This window comes from Syngnathus leptorhynchus, chromosome 7, assembly GCF_054491065.1.
Source record: "Syngnathus leptorhynchus isolate UIUO chromosome 7, UIUO_Slep, whole genome shotgun sequence".
Classification (NCBI taxonomy): Eukaryota; Metazoa; Chordata; class Actinopteri; order Syngnathiformes; family Syngnathidae; genus Syngnathus; species Syngnathus leptorhynchus.
Genome location: NC_141201.1, coordinates 7,584,498 through 7,600,292, shown reverse-complemented (window position 1 = coordinate 7,600,292; position 15,795 = coordinate 7,584,498). Strand labels below are relative to the sequence as shown.

General features: G+C 41.9%; 1 protein-coding gene across 1 annotated transcript in view; it reads right to left on the bottom strand.

Moving 5' to 3' along the window:
* LOC147054516 (ephrin type-A receptor 4-like) overlaps positions 1-15,795 on the bottom strand; it is a 42,511-nt gene that overhangs the window by 11,135 nt on the left and 15,581 nt on the right. The window contains exons 4-8 of the mRNA XM_085915886.1: positions 11,863-12,018; positions 6,504-6,839; positions 1,796-1,920; positions 1,554-1,713; positions 579-690 (exon numbers count right to left, since the gene is read on the bottom strand). Of these exons, the coding sequence (XP_085772012.1) occupies positions 579-690; positions 1,554-1,713; positions 1,796-1,920; positions 6,504-6,839; positions 11,863-12,018 (889 nt within the window). The remainder of the gene's footprint in view (positions 1-578; positions 691-1,553; positions 1,714-1,795; positions 1,921-6,503; positions 6,840-11,862; positions 12,019-15,795) is intronic.

The following is a 15,795-nucleotide window of genomic DNA, read 5'->3' as shown; positions in this document are numbered from 1 at the left end:
ACACACACACACACACGCACACAGAGCATGGTCAGGGCTCTGAGGTGAGGCAGCCCCATCTGCATGTAATCCCATGTGTGTGAAGGAGCTTTGTCCTGCTTGCTGGGTAACACCCTGAGATTGGGTCACCGCAAATCCACCTGATGCCTCTCTGCCTGACTCTGTCTCAATTTTGCCTGCTATTTTTGATTTCTTGCTTGTCTCATTGTCCGCAGCTATCATTCTTCTGCAGTTTCTTAAAGCGTTTCCCTTGTTCTCATTTTCTTCACACCAGTAAGCAAGCCACAGCAGGAGACAATAACCAGTGGCCTAGATTATAGTGGGAAAGGGGATGAGAAGTGAGGATGGATGCAAAGGACAGGGATCGAGGGGTCGCTGATTGCCTCTCTTCAGCTGTCGTGGCTGTCAATCATGTCTCCGGTGTGGGGAGTCATCAGTCATCACGCTTGAGCATGGGGCAATAGCTTTCCTACTCGCCTTTTTGACAGCTACTTTTCCCGGTGCTAAGCGAGACATCGCTCATCAGCGAGGAGAAACGGACTGACAGAGAACAAAAGAGCAAGAGGGATAAGGCCCACCTTCGACTGATGACAAAAGCGCTGATGAGGAGAAGGAGGAGCACCACGCTGCCGACCACAGACACCAGCAACACTGTAGAGTTTGTCCCATCACCGATTATAGGAGCTGGCACTGAGAGGGAGGAATGAAAAAAAATGAATCAAAAAGAGCAATACATTCTGTGTCAGTCATTGACCCCTCATGCACCCTCTTGATATCTCACAAACTCTCTATATACAAATGCATGCCCGCCCGCCCGCGTACACACAACACACACACATCGCTTTGTTTTACGATTCCACCATAAAGTATACTGCTGTTGGCCCGCATTGAAAGACAAGGACACCCCATTAGGTTGTGTGCTTGACCATGTCATTATCATGTGCCGCTGTTTGGATTTGCATCACAAAGAAGACACCTGGTCCCTCCATCAATTCTAACCATGCACGCCATAATATGGCTTTCAGTTCTTCCAAATTTTCTTGCATCATTAGCTCTCGATTCGCTATAACTGACATATAGTCTGACAACTGAAATGTTGTCTAGACACATTTCACCTTGCAAACACAGAAGTATTTGCTATCACTCAAAATTTTGGGACCTGGAATTGTCTTTCATCTGAGCGTGGTGCATCTAAGCACTATCACTCATCTTAGTCTATCACATTTAAGCCTGCAGAAGAAAATCCAAGCACAACAATCAACAGCATTTGAGTCAAAATGATATCAATCTTCAAATATTCCTAAAGGTTGAACCTTTACTGGTATACCCACTGAGACTCATTGGACCGTGAATAATGGTGACCCCTCAAGTTGTGAGTCAGGTGCTGCAGCACTGATATCATTTATCTTTTACACATAACAGCTATTTTGATAAATGGCACACGGAAAAAGTCACTCGTAAAAAATGCTATCATTGCTGGATTTTGCAAAGGTGGGCTCAGCCGTGAAAAAAATGTCATGGTCTTGAAAAGAGCACATAGTGGCTTAACTCACCCGAGTTTGTCATAAACTCAAAGGGGCCGCTGCATTCACCATAGCCGGCCGCTGTGCGTGCACGCACATGGAATACATAAGAAGTGAGGGGAGTGAGACCCTTGATGTCTGCGTTCCTCGATGAAGTTTTTATGATCCTGTAGCTTTTTTCATTTTGGTCCTGCACAAAGAAAAGTGGAATAAGACAGTCAAAGCAACTCAAAAACAATAGCAGGCAATTTTCCAATGTTTCAACCACTTACCTTTTCGTAGTACTTGACCTCGTACTCGAGGATCACCCCATTGGCTCGTTGCGGAGGTTGCCACACCAGCGAGATGGTGTGTCTTGTGATGTTCTTGGCTTGGACAGATGTTACCGGGGAGGGAGCTGTGCAAGAGAAAAAGCAATTTGAAGCTGCTGTTTTCAACTTGTCTTTCATGCTGCAGCCTTGGAGACAATAAGTCTGTTTCTCTTGCCCTCTTAAATCTTCGGCGCTTTTATCCTTGACACCACAAGACGTTCACTTGAGTTTGGTTTTTGGCTTTTATTGAAAAAGAGATGCTATAAAACCACATGGCGAGATTAATAATATAATATATTGCTGATGGTAGGAATGCATACAACAGATCCAATATTCCCTTAGCTGACAGCCACCCAGACAAGGTGGCAAAGTAATAAAAAGCTTGATATTCCGCATATCTGCAGGTCACCTTGGGAAAACCCTGTGATGCTACAAAGTGCGCCCCGGAAAAGCACAAAAAATTGGCTCAGTTCTTTGCCTTTTTTTTGTCTTCAAGGGACCAAATCAATTGGTTTTCATTAAAGCGCCACAGAGCGATCTTATCCTGAGCCATTTCTGCAGCAGCTGATAATAAGGCCATAATTCAAGTAACAGAGCTATCTGCATTTGGGCGCCTTTAACACATGAAGGTTAAAGCACAGATAATGGCTCACTCTTGAACCCACCCTTCGGTATGTCTTTGACGCACAAATCAAACTTGTATCTTCAGGGAGCGCGCCAATATTAAAACTGGGTCATGCAGTGGAAAATAAAGTTGACACAAGCATGTTCAAATGCAAAGTGTTTTTTTGTTGTGGTATAGAAAATAGAGGAAGCTAAATCATTTCAAATTGTTTGGCGTTTTGATTTATTTTTAATTCTTGGTTGATTTGAGCTATAAATAATCTTTACAGCACAATTAAAAACAAAAATAGTTCTTTCTGAAAGGGGAGGCGAAAATAAACAGTTTGAAAATACATCGTTTTGCTGAGCTAAACAAGTTAGAGGTAAAAGTAAGGGTGATTTTTTTATTTTATTTCTTATTTTCTCATTCTTACAAAAACATGGCAGTTGGCTTGTATACAAACCCAGCACGAGAAAGGAAAATACAGATTCTTCCCATTGGTATTCAAAAATATTTTGAAAACTAGACTAGAAAATAGAAGTGAACTAAAAACAATTCTCCAGCAACGTAAAGCACATTTGGATATTTCTGCCAACCAAGCAGCATCTTATTAGACCTTAAAGGTTTATATAGAATACTTTTTTGGACCTGTGCCTCTCAGCGACATTGTAACCGTCCTAATTTCAGACAGTCTGTCTTTTTAAACATTACAGTGGAGTGATTAATGAGGGGTTTATCATCCAGCGATCACGATTGGATTATCTATGACATGATATACATTCTCATCACATTGACCGGGGGCTCCAGGGAACTGAGTATTTAAGCTTACGCGAATAAAACCCTGCTTTTAGCAGCGGATTGAGTTCAAACAGGCTTGGAATTCAAGCACCAGCCACAGATTGAATTTCAGGGGGCGACGCAAAAGCAGGAGGGGGCATTTTCAGAGGGACTGGTGGGAGCTGAGATGGAGATGAAGAGGTTTGGGATTGCAGACGTCTCTTGGTAAACGGATTAACCCAAGGTTGTGTCGGCCTAATGTGTTGCATCTCTGTTAAACAATTAGATGGCGGCCATTTGTATCCCTCGATCAATCTTACCCAGCCGGGGAGAGCCAATTTGAAGCCTCCCGCGGGACTGGTCGAGGACACTCCACCTACAAAACTGACCTTCATTCCACTCAAGTAATCCACACATCCATCTTTTCTCCAAAGATGACAGATATTGCAATTTAATTGTGTTCTGCATCTCTTGTTGCATTTTTATTTCTCCTTCAACTAATGTGAGGATGAAGATGAGTAGACTTTTGAGTGGTCCCTCCTGAGAATTCCCCACGTGAGACTGCAAGGTTCCAAACAGCCCTGACAAGAAATAAGTGACTTGTCTTTTATGACATATTGAAGTCATATAGTCAATATATGAATACATTTGAACTAGTTCTCAACCATATAACCAAAACACACCTCTCGTAAATCAAGAAACTTCTCTTGAGGCAATAATTTGGGACGTGACACCTATGATACATTACAGGGAATATTTGCATTGGGTTTGCATTTGTCATGATTTTTCCTCCACATAAAATACAGTTTGTTGAGGGTTTGACTTTGCAATCATGTTAATCATTTTGTACAGCGTAGAGGATTCTATATGTGGTTGGCGCATGCTGTTGCGCAAATATGCAGTTGATTACAGTTAAAAAAAAAAAAAAAGAGAGAGAGAGAGAGAGAGAGAAAGAGATGCTGGGGAGCACATGTGGTTGCCAGATTGAATCCCCGCTGCCAGATTGGAGTCCCTCAGTTTTGCTGTCACCAAGGGAAAAAAAAAAAAGCTGGGGAGGGAGCTGTATTTCACAGTGTCAAGAAAATGGCTTCTGCTTACATGATCCTTTCCCACCCAATGTAACGGGTGCTTCCATCTCCCCAAACACATTTGCACATGTCCGTTTTGCCAGTGAGATGGAAACTCACTCACACACATGTTCACTGACAGACAAGCCAAGCCCCCCACGCAGATACTTTCTCATGCTCTGATTCACGTTTTGTCACCTAAAACTGCCAAGAGTTTATTATCAAGACATAAACACCTCCATTTTGAATGTTTTTTTTTTCTGTTTTTGTTACAATGCACTCACACACACGCAAAATGTTTGATCCCATGAAGGGGGGGGGGACACCTCCTTTTACAGCCAGGGGTCAGTTCAAAGCTTATTCCCCCAACAAGCAAAGCCTCCATCACCCTTTCACTCCTCTTGCAGTCCGGGTGATGGGGTTACACCCCCACTGATTTATGCCTCTGGGTTTGTTCACATCCAGGCAAAGACTCACACATCCAGTTACAGATTCATGCACACGCAATCAACAGTGCTAATGTGTTAATTTTCCTTTGGCGTGGCTCTCTGTAAACCTCCATTCATTTTCTTTGTAGACAGAAAACCATGAGTGTTCCTTCAATCTAATCTGCCCCCCTCACCTTTTCCTTCGTGACTGAAATTCGAACTTTAATGGGGAGGCAGCGGAGGCTGGGCCGTCTTTTCCCCGGCAGTTATAAATCCTAATAAATCTATCATAATAAATGAGTAATCCACCGTGTCTGGATGAAGGGAGGCAGCACGGGGAAAGGGACAGCCGCAGATGACGAGCTGTATTACCAGAGGCTGAAACCAGAGATTCCAAAGCCTCTAGTGAGCATTAGCGGAAAGAAATCCAATCATTCTGGAGATATCCTCTTTAACACACACACAGGCACAGGCAAAGGCACACATACTAAAGGAGACATGGGCACATAGGCAACATTGTTTGAGGGGCAAATGCTGATGGTCTCCTAACTGTATCTCGTTTTTCACATCCGCACACACACTACACAGCTACAAGTGCCTTCTGACTAATCCTATGGAACAGTTGGGAAACATGCACTAGTGACAAGCCAAAGGCAACATCTGTATCATAAAACTTGGAGGCTACTTAAATCAGACAGACCTCACTTTGTATGCTTCAGTCCCATTCCAAGTGTGAGAGAGTGCACGTTTTTTTAGATTGTTTTGCGTAGTTGCGCACCAGTGCGGCCACCCTGTCCCACCAGTGTAAACCCTCGGCCTTGACTCAGAGGTGCACTCCATTACAGATCCTACACAAGGCTGTCTGGCAGTGCTCTCAGCTCTCCCACAGGCAGCACAACCATTCATCTCTATTTTCCTGACCCCAGCTGATAAATCAAGCCACTGTGTCCTCAAATTGCTAGTCCAAACTGCATCCAAGACATTCACTTTTCCCTGGGATGGAAATTAGTGATAAAAAGTGACACAAAAGGGGCACTTAGCTTGCCACCCAAGAGCGGAACAGTAAACGAGACCAAAGTAATGATCAGCTTTAAGTGATGGAGAGCAAGGAGGGATGACGAGAAAGCACCAGGGCTATAAAATCCATTTGCACAACAACCAAGTCACAAAATGGCTTAATGACAAAACCAGCAGTGGCTCTGAATGCATCCCTGAGCTTAAAGGGCCGCTCTTGAGCTCAAGAGATGGTGCATTGTTGGACGTATTGTGCTTTAATTACACAAACAATTTCTCAAAAGCATTTGTAAGGACGCCTTAAGTGGATCAACACAACTCATCTAATCCATTAGCTGCAGCTCTAAATATAGCACCTTGCCGCTTGCACTATCCGGGGCTTCATATGCATAATTATGCAAAATTCAAGAAGGAATATTGCAGAAAATAATTTCACGCTGAAAGGAATCCATCATCCGACACATCCTCCAGCTCTCACCCAAATCATTCCCATCTTTAATCATGTTGTTTTGTATTGCAGATGATTATAGCCACCAAAAAGCAGAATCATCACATATGGGCATAGTATAAAATGTTCAGATTTGATCCCTCCTGTAATGTGTCAAATGTGTTCAAACAAATGTATTTTCTCAGTTATTTGCTGATATTGTCCAAAAACAGCAGGCTGAGGCATCGTCTTACTTCCATTAATAGTAATGTTGGACTTGAACACTTCCCTCAGGCTTTTCAAAGACATTCTCCTCCCACAAACTCAATCAACCCATGTCTGATTAGCTTACCGGCCTGGTTGGTGGTGACGGTCACAGACACTGCCTGTTCTGGCCCGGGGCTTTGTGGCGAGACGCCATTTACCGCCCACACCTCGAAGGTGTAGTTAGTGTGGGCCTGCAGTTCGTTGATGGACACCCTGGTTCCCTTCAGACTCAGCTGCTGGGGGCTAAAGTGGATGGCGTTGCCGCAGGGTTGACAGCGTCGCCCATCAGGCCCGCAGCGTTTACACACTATGTTGTAGGTCAGATCCTGTCGTCCTCCTGAGTTCCTTGGCGCACTCCACTCCAGGTTGACAGAAGTCTCGTTCACATTGGAAATGAGGTGGAGCGGTGCTGTCGGAGGCCCTAGAGAGAAAGTTGGTGGTTAGAAAAAATATGTTGGGGTAAATGCTAAGCAGGTACCGAGTTACAGCAAAATGTTCCTGCGGTCGCTGTTGAAGTAGAGAAGAAGGCATTATGGTATATCTTTACAACAAATTGGTTGTTGCTAACAGCTGGGGAAACACTCTTTCATAATAAATCAGCTTGCTTATTTATGATGCGGGTACAGCAGCACAATCTGAATAGACCGATATTACAAATTCCGCTTCAAAAAATGAATGCGCTATTATTTGATTCATTCCAAAAAAAAAATCGATGTTCTATGATATCACAGGTCTTTCGGGTTTTGCATAACTAATAATATCGATACACCTTTAATGAATTCCAATGGCACATTTTAATCACAGTATAAATCACAGAGCTGTCACACTTAATATCATGAGTGACTGTATATTAGACATTAAATTGGCTTGTCCTTTAAATCAAGATCTGAAGCTTCTTGAATATCTTTGTAATGCCCTGTCTATCAAAGCATGGGAGGTTCCAATTTCGCCCGTACATCTTAACTGAAATTCAATCAACCGAAATATTTTTTTTTTTCAAGTGTCGAATCAGCGGCAGACAGTAAAATACCAGTTGGTATCTAACAGATTGCCTTTATGGCTGCCAACAATAACTGCAGATGATGTTTGTGTTGGACCTCATTCTCAAGCACCCCTCCTTATCCTACCACCACCACAACTGCTTTGATCTTGAGTCTACAAACTGTGCTTTTATGTTTATGCAAGCGGCAATGCAGATGTGACACAGCCTCCCCTCATCATCAATTTCAATTTACATGTCAGCTCCACTTTAATGAATGTGTTTTTCTGTGTGTTGCTTTCAAACATAAGATTCAGTAATTGACTTAACTCTCCCTGCCCTCTCTCCATCTCCCTCTGACTAATGAAGCGCTGGCGTGCGCGCTGGGGGGGATCGATGCACGCTGAAATATGAAATCTAGTCAGTTGGCTGACTAATCATTTGCAAAGGAAATTAATTACCAGTGTTATTTTTAGAGTAGCACAATGACACTGAAATATGTCACTGAGACATAGTGCGACGGAGGCTATAAATGCCTGGGGGGGGGGGGGGTACTATGTGTGGACAAATATTGCCGAATTAAGAAGAGCAAGTTCACCAATAGTGCATTTGGCAAAATCTGTGGACAGTATATGTATTTGCACTCAAAACTTTGGAAAGTTGACCAGATGTAGAAGGAAGGGATATGTTGAGTAGGCTTTGGAAATTGATTACTAAGCAATGATTATTCAATTAATTAATTAACCATAAGTTTTTGATAATAATTTAATCACTTAGATATAATTTTCAATTAAATGGTGCCCAAATGCTTAGAACTTCAACCTTTAAGCAATAAATATTCTGGATCAAACCAGTAACTGAATTATAATTACTAATGTTGTCTGAACTATTAATTTGAAATCATGTCCTATTTCTTAATAAAAGGGATGGGAATTAAAATGATCCGATTAATCGACAAAATAATTGACAGCTCATTCAAAAAGTATTCATTTCAGACTTGTATGATCCGACCATGACTCGAGGAAAGCGGCAGAAATGAATGGCATGAGTGAAAATCCTACTGAGTAGATGGTCTTACTTTCAGCCTTCCAGCAACAACATCAACATATATTACAAATCTCATTTAAAAATGATAATAAGCACTGCCCCCACACAACTCCCTCATATTTTCTCTTCCACACCCACTTTTCATTAGTAAGAGTTATAGATGGAGTTTCTAAATTAAGGTGCCTACATCCAACTGTGATTATAATAGAGCCTGTGTCAACTTGTTAGGCTCAACTAAACTCCCTGTCCAATTCTATATTTAACAATGTGCTGTAATTTCACTATCCATCTGTTTTTAAGTGCTCTGCCAAAGAATATTAATTCTGCTTTAATACTGCTGTGGTCTAAATTGAGCATTATAAGTGTCTAACTTTACAAGGGGACAGATGTGTAGGGTTTCTTACTTCACACGTCACTGCTTCTCAATGCTATTTCAAGCAACTTTAGCTACACCTGTCGCTCTCCGAGAATGCACCAATGGGAGCAAGGGAGAGTCGGAGAGCTGTTGACTGTGAGTGACACTTTTTAATTAATCCCAAGAGCGTGTGTAGTGAAGGAATGGAGTTTGGGGACCAACATCCAGTCAATAAGGCCTTCATACATAGTCACACGATCAAAAGTTTGGCCAAAATAAAGTTGAAGTGAAAGCTTCCCCCTCCCCACCGTTTCATCCGTTTATGGGCATGCAATTTGCTTCAAGCATTAGTTCTTTCTTTCCTGTCAGCCCATGCTTCATCTGTCTTTCTCATTTTTACTCTTAAACGTCTCCCTTCACATGCCCCCACCTCTTTTCGTTGTCTACCTTTTTTCCCTCCTGTCTCTTCCTATCAGCATTTCTTAGCTGAGTGTTGTGCAGGTCCAAAGTGGAGAGAGGGCAAAATTGGCCTGAGCATCAAACTCCACAACTGCAATCCATCTGGGATATATTCAATGCTCCCCTTGGGGCTTCCCCATTCCATCTTCTTTCCTCAAAGCCAAACCACCACTAAGAAAACTGGGAAAATCTGAGAAACACATCAAGGGCCAGAAGAAACCCCAAATTTGAACACCCCCTCATTGTAACCAGCAGGCAGCGAAGTAACCAAGTCCCAGGAGTGTCCGTCTATGGCCTTCATTACTGCTATGCATTGAGTGTATGTGTAGTTTTATGGAAGTGTGTACTGTATATATAAGCATTGCTGCAACTGCATACTCTACTCGGAACATTATGTGGTCTGTCCTGGCTAAGCTGCACAGTTCATTTGACTCTACCTACTTGAGGAATTTGCAAAAGTAACCTGATCTTGTTTTTGGAAAGATGAAAGATACAAAAATGAAACATTATTGAGGTTTCATTTCTCATGGATGTCAAGAAACAATCTTTTCATTGACAAAAAAAAAAAAAGCAGCAATAACAGAGAAACTATGAATTTGTGTCCTTGCACAATTGTACATGCCTTGAAAAATTTGTTTAAAACCATCAGGAATGCAGTGATGGATGTTTGAACGCACAAAGCCTGAAAAAAAGCATCAATTTATTGAGAGTAGTGGTTCTTAACCTGAGTGTGAGTCGGTCTCAGGGCCTCCGCTGTGGAGGTCTGGACACACATGACTTATCTTATAAATTTGTGATGACGCATATCAGAACTCATCTCTCAAAAGCAACAGCAGAAGTCACACTGATTTGCAAGTACATATGTAATTTGTTGTGAGTTCATGCATTGTGTTGGTTTTGTTCTTTGAACAAGGTGATGTTCATGCACGCCTCATTTTGTGCACCAGTGGAAAAAAAAACATATCTATGGCTTGAAAAAAACTTTTTTTATTTTTTACTAAAGAGGGGTTCAGTGAATGCGCACATGAGACTGGTGGGCTTCGGTACCTCCAACAAGGTTAAGAACCACTGATTTAGAGTTACCATTTTGTGATGACAGACCATTAGCCCAATGATTTTTCCATCCCCATTTAAACACCAGAAAGAAAGAAAAATACCTCAAATGTTTTTGAGTGAGTGTTGAGAGGAAGACACCAAATTGTGGGATGTTGAGGGTAATGTGAGTGACAGCCATAATTACACATCGGACTGAGAAGCAAAAACAAAATGCTGAAGGAATAAAGCAGACGACAAACGGTGGATGGATGGTTCAAAGATCAAATGTTGAGCGGCTGACGAAGTGGGGGCCAAAGGTCGGCTGCAGTTTGGAACGCAGAAGATTGCGATGCACGGTCCAATAAAAGCAGCCAAGTAATGAGCTATGGCAGCTGTTGCTTGCAGCAGCCACAGTTGAATGCCACACTGACTAACAGGACAATGGGGACCAAGTCAGCCAGCAACTTCATCTAAGTGATGCCACAAAATGGGCTTTGGAGGACTGACCATTTTATTTAACTACATTGGGATACAATTAAATACATTTTTAAATGAGAAAAAATACAAGAAATAAGAGTATGAATAATTTGGGGCTATTATGTTCTCTGTTATGCAAATAATTAATTTGGTTATTAAAAACTTCAAATCAGGCTATTACAAACACACTGCTTCATTGCAAAAAAATCTTATATTTTAAGCAGCGCTTGATTGCATATTTATCAAACGCTAAGGCAATCATTTAACCATTTGGGATTGTTTCAGCTCAGAGAGTCTAGGAATCTGCCTCTTGTCTGATCCAATAAACTGTTGAGCTGACTGATGAATCCACAGGAACTTGACAGGTCATTCGGGCCTAATGGTGAGCCAGCCATGAGCAAAGCAACTTAACAGATGTTTTGGTTGGTAGGAATTGCTTTATGACACATACTCAGTCAGACATAAACATCTGTCATATGGAAGCAAAATTGCTGTGATTTCCTGTCCAGCAAGGGAAAGGGCCTTTTTCTTTTGTGGGTTGATACTTTTTCTTAGTGTACATTTCTACCAATACGAACTCCAAGTACCATGACTCAGAGGGGGAGAAGTCTCGAAAGAAAGGAGTATCAGGAGAATGCATGATTCTCAGTGGAATTTGTTACACCAATCATTGTGAGTTTGGCATGGAATAATAGAATAACTGACTCATGCTGCTGGATCAAGAAAAATGAAGACCGAAAGAGGAACAAAAAGGAATCTATATTACTTTGCTCTCTATTTTGTCTTACGCTCTCACGCTCATCTCCTGTTTTGCAGTGCCTGTGGAAAAATGAATCTGGAATGTATCAGTTTGTACCCGGTTTGGATGTCAAGTACTGTGACCGATCACTAAGTACAACTTGAAGTCAAAATACATCTTCGAAAACAGCCCGCGCCAGCCTTTAGAAATATGGCGAGCTCGGGTTAACATTGCATAGAATCATTTATTACTGTAGCAGAAGCAGTATGTGTGCGTAGCTTTATAGCCACTGCACTTGCTTTGTGGCTTATATTGACATATAAAACTTTGAACTGCATGCAGTATGTACTTACGGGTGCAGGGCATTGAGGCCGGGTCGGTTTCAGAGCGGAAGTATCCCTTGTCGCAGACGCAGGATGTGGAGCCCTCTCTGACAGAGTAGCTATGGAGCGGACATTTGGAACAGACGCCATCAGTCGCCAGGGCACGGTAGTAACCAATCTTACAGGCTAAAAAGGAAAGAACAGAATGTTTACGGTAAGGTGTGATTGATGCTATGCTGTGGTTTTACCTCGAAGAGGAGGAAGGATTCTCAAAAAGGGTTGATACAGTTCACTAGCAAGATGAGCTATGCAAGCATGACTTTTGATGAAAGACGGCAAAGTGAGGATTCCATTTTTAAAAAGAAAATTGCTGTGATCTGTGAAGCAACAGTTGCTATAACTTGACATCATATGGTGTATGGTAACACATGCTCACACACATTCACGCACACACACACACACACACACACACACACACACACACACACACACACACACACACACACACACACACACACACACAACTCCATGTGAAATGGTTCGCCACCCTAACACTCCTTTTGGCAACAGTGCTCCCCTTTCTCTTCAGTGACATTTTGATTGGGGGGGCTCTTCTTTCAAGGAGTTTCTCCACCGTCTTTTAGTTTCTATAGAGGTCGGGGGAGGCCATCGAGGTTATATTTCACCCCGAGTACTGCACCAGAGTAAGTGGACAAAGGACCAATTCTCTGAAAGGTGCAACACAGACGGTAACAACAACGATTGGACCAAATAACCTGTCGATCCAGAAGGCTGCCATGTGCAACGGAAGGTATTGAGAGAAGATTACTGGTTTGGATTTTGGTCAACTGCTCAATGAGTGTACTTTGGATGGTTTGTTGACTAGGATCCCTCCAGCTCTTAATCGCAATTTCTTTTCACCCGCAGTGAAATTCGACTTGTGGTCTTGTAGTCATAAAGCCGAGTATTTACAGACTGAGCCACCGCTGCCCCAAATCTGCATCAGGGTCTACACCAAATTGAAATAAGTTCTTCTTTAGCACTTGTCCCAACCCTCGATAATGTTTATATACATACATGTGCCTTACCAGACACAAGAAACCAAATTGCTCCACACGTAGTGGCTCCCCAAAAAGCACTACATATGTACAAACAAATCGTCACTTTTCGACTTTATACTCCCTCGGAAATTGAGTCTCTCCTCATCCAATATACTTTTAACACACATTCCATCAACCCACTGACATCCTAGTGAACACAAATAGCAGAGGAGATCCACCAACCCAGTAAAATTGTGGGAAATCCCTCTTTTAAAGCCATAATAAAGTCTCTATTGGGCGGCGTCTCCTCTTCAGCTGCTGGATTAGCGCAGCATGGTGAGCTGGGCTAGCTGCTACCTGCTGAGCCATTCTTTGCCCACTCCCACTCAGTTCATCTGGAGTAAATCTTAACGCTAAACTAAGGGCCTCTTTGATTGTGGCCTGCAGGGGTGCATGAAGCCTATATTTCTTTTTTCACAGTTGCAACAAAGAGGAGAGATTAGGCAGGGGTTGCTTTATGTTATCTATCTATCTTTACGCCCGGGCTCCAACACTAGAACGACACTTTGGATTGGTGGGTTGTTTCAGGGGTTGTGACCGCTTCAGGTGACAAAGGCCATAGCTGCTTTAAGAGTTTGTACATGTGCGCTGACCAGAAAAATGTTTTGAGTTGAGAGTCCGTTCACCCAGCTGTTTGAAATGGTCCCCCTCAGCTAAAAGCTGTAGAAAGAGTTAATTGAGCTGCATGCTTCACAGCCTTCAGGTCTGAGCCTCTTAAAGAGACACAGTTTTAGGGGAGTATACCCCAAACTGTGCATGGTTGATGAGTTTTGCAGATTTTTCTCTTCAGTTATTCAGAGGATCGTTAAGTCCCCGCCTGTTTTTATTTATTTTTTTTATGAATACTTTGTTTTGTATTTATTTTGAACATGTATAAAATGAAAGGAAAAGCATACTGTTAGGATAAGTGGTTTCACTTGTAGGGATAAAAAAAAAAAAATACACCCCTAACATACAGTACCATAGAAGCAAAGCATCAGTGATGTCGACACGAGAAAGTTACACAGTAATTAACTCGTAATTACTAGAAAGGAAAAACCACATATACACGTTTAAAAAGGAGTAGGAAGAAGTATAAACTTACCCCTACCCCTTTATTTTCCCTTACATAATCATTATATCAAATATTTATCAAAGTAATATGCTACTTCTACATCATGTGAAATTTTCCAAGTGCACAATTTATCAAATGCTATACATCTTCAGCGTCACAGTTTTCTTATTAGACTACGTACTAAGAGTACTATTTGATTTAATTCCAAAACCTAAATGTACCAGTATCGCTCTAGTATAATATATTCAACTTTATGAACCATCCAAATCTGTTTGCCATCAGTCATGGTTTGGCATCACTTTTCTGTGGTTTCTAAATCCTGGATATTTAAAAATATGTTTAAAAATGTGACGTCAACATATGCGGGTTTGTTTACAGCAGTGGCTGCCCTACAGAAAGGAATCGTGTAGAGGAGAAAGGTTGATGTCTAAGTAAAGCTGGGGAATTTGCTTCCTATTAGGAAAGGGAGCGTATCTGAGGAAAGAAAACCGCAGCAGTGGGTGGTCTAAAAACCTTGGCCCTAGAGGAGAATCTCCCTTAAGAGCCGATGGATTTATTACTGTCCAGGCCAACGTGGCAAACCCATACACAACAACAATCTTGCGATGTGTGTGTGTGTTTGTGAGAGTGTGAATGATTGTTTTTTTCATGTTTTATTTTTTTTTATTTTTATTTTTTTTTTTTTTATGTAACCTTACCAAATAGACTATTCTCTCTAATAGACGTCTTCCAAAATCAAAAACACATTTTATTGCTCCACTCATTGTCTAACTTTCTCAATATATTTTTCCCTCTTTTGGGCTTCCGCTCTGCAGGATTCCTTTTAGATAGAGATGGTTTGTCAGGTGCCAAATCCCTAAGCTAAGAGATCAAAGAGGGACAAAAGACTGGTGACTTACGCGATTCTCTTAAGGCAGAAGATGGAATCCCCACATAGTGTGGGACATCACATTCTTCCCCCTTTCTTTCCTAGAATCCTTTTCACTCCTCATCTTTTCTCTTTTGTCAGGCTTCCTCCCACCACATCCACATCCCAGTTGTTTGTAAAATAAAGCACATTCGGAAGAAAGGAGCCCATGCTTTGTGGTATGTAATGAGTAGTTTTGTTCATGCGATTGGGGGTGCGTTTGCTGGTAATTAGTTGCGCTGCATGACGAGAAGAAAAATTTTATGACAATGGTGTATGGACAAGAAAAACAAAGAAAGAGATATGGATAGCAAGACAATAACCCAGCTAAGTTTCCCTGTGTGGCACCATCCTACACAGCAGGCTCTGAACGGTGATGCGTGCCAAATAAAACATCAACCTACACACTCACCCATGGAAGCCCACGATGAGTGACCTGCATGCAAAGTATAGGTAAACCTTTCTCCAGCCTACACAACAAAGTACTCAACACACCAGGTATTGAGAGTTTGAGAGAAAACCTTGGCAACAATTGGACTCAGGAATATAACAGCCAGCACACAGCACTATATAACCTGGATAGGCAAAACACAGCAATTGCCTCTCTAATGATAAAAAAAAAAAAATCAAGATAAAACTGCAGAGTTGTCTTTCTTTTTTCGGAACTGTGATTCATCTTCTTTTGGGTGATGAAAACCTGCTCGCTGTTTTAGTCATAACAGACTGCAAGGACTCTTCAGAAGGGTAGTCAGAAGCCTCTTCACACAAAGCTGCTCTTTCAAAAAGAAAAAAAAAATCGGGGCGATTGGTTTTCAGGGCCCGAGGGCAAGAAGAGCCTCTGCTTTTGAGAAGCCACCACTCTCTATTCAAGATGACTATATGCCATATTCCTCTTTGTGTTT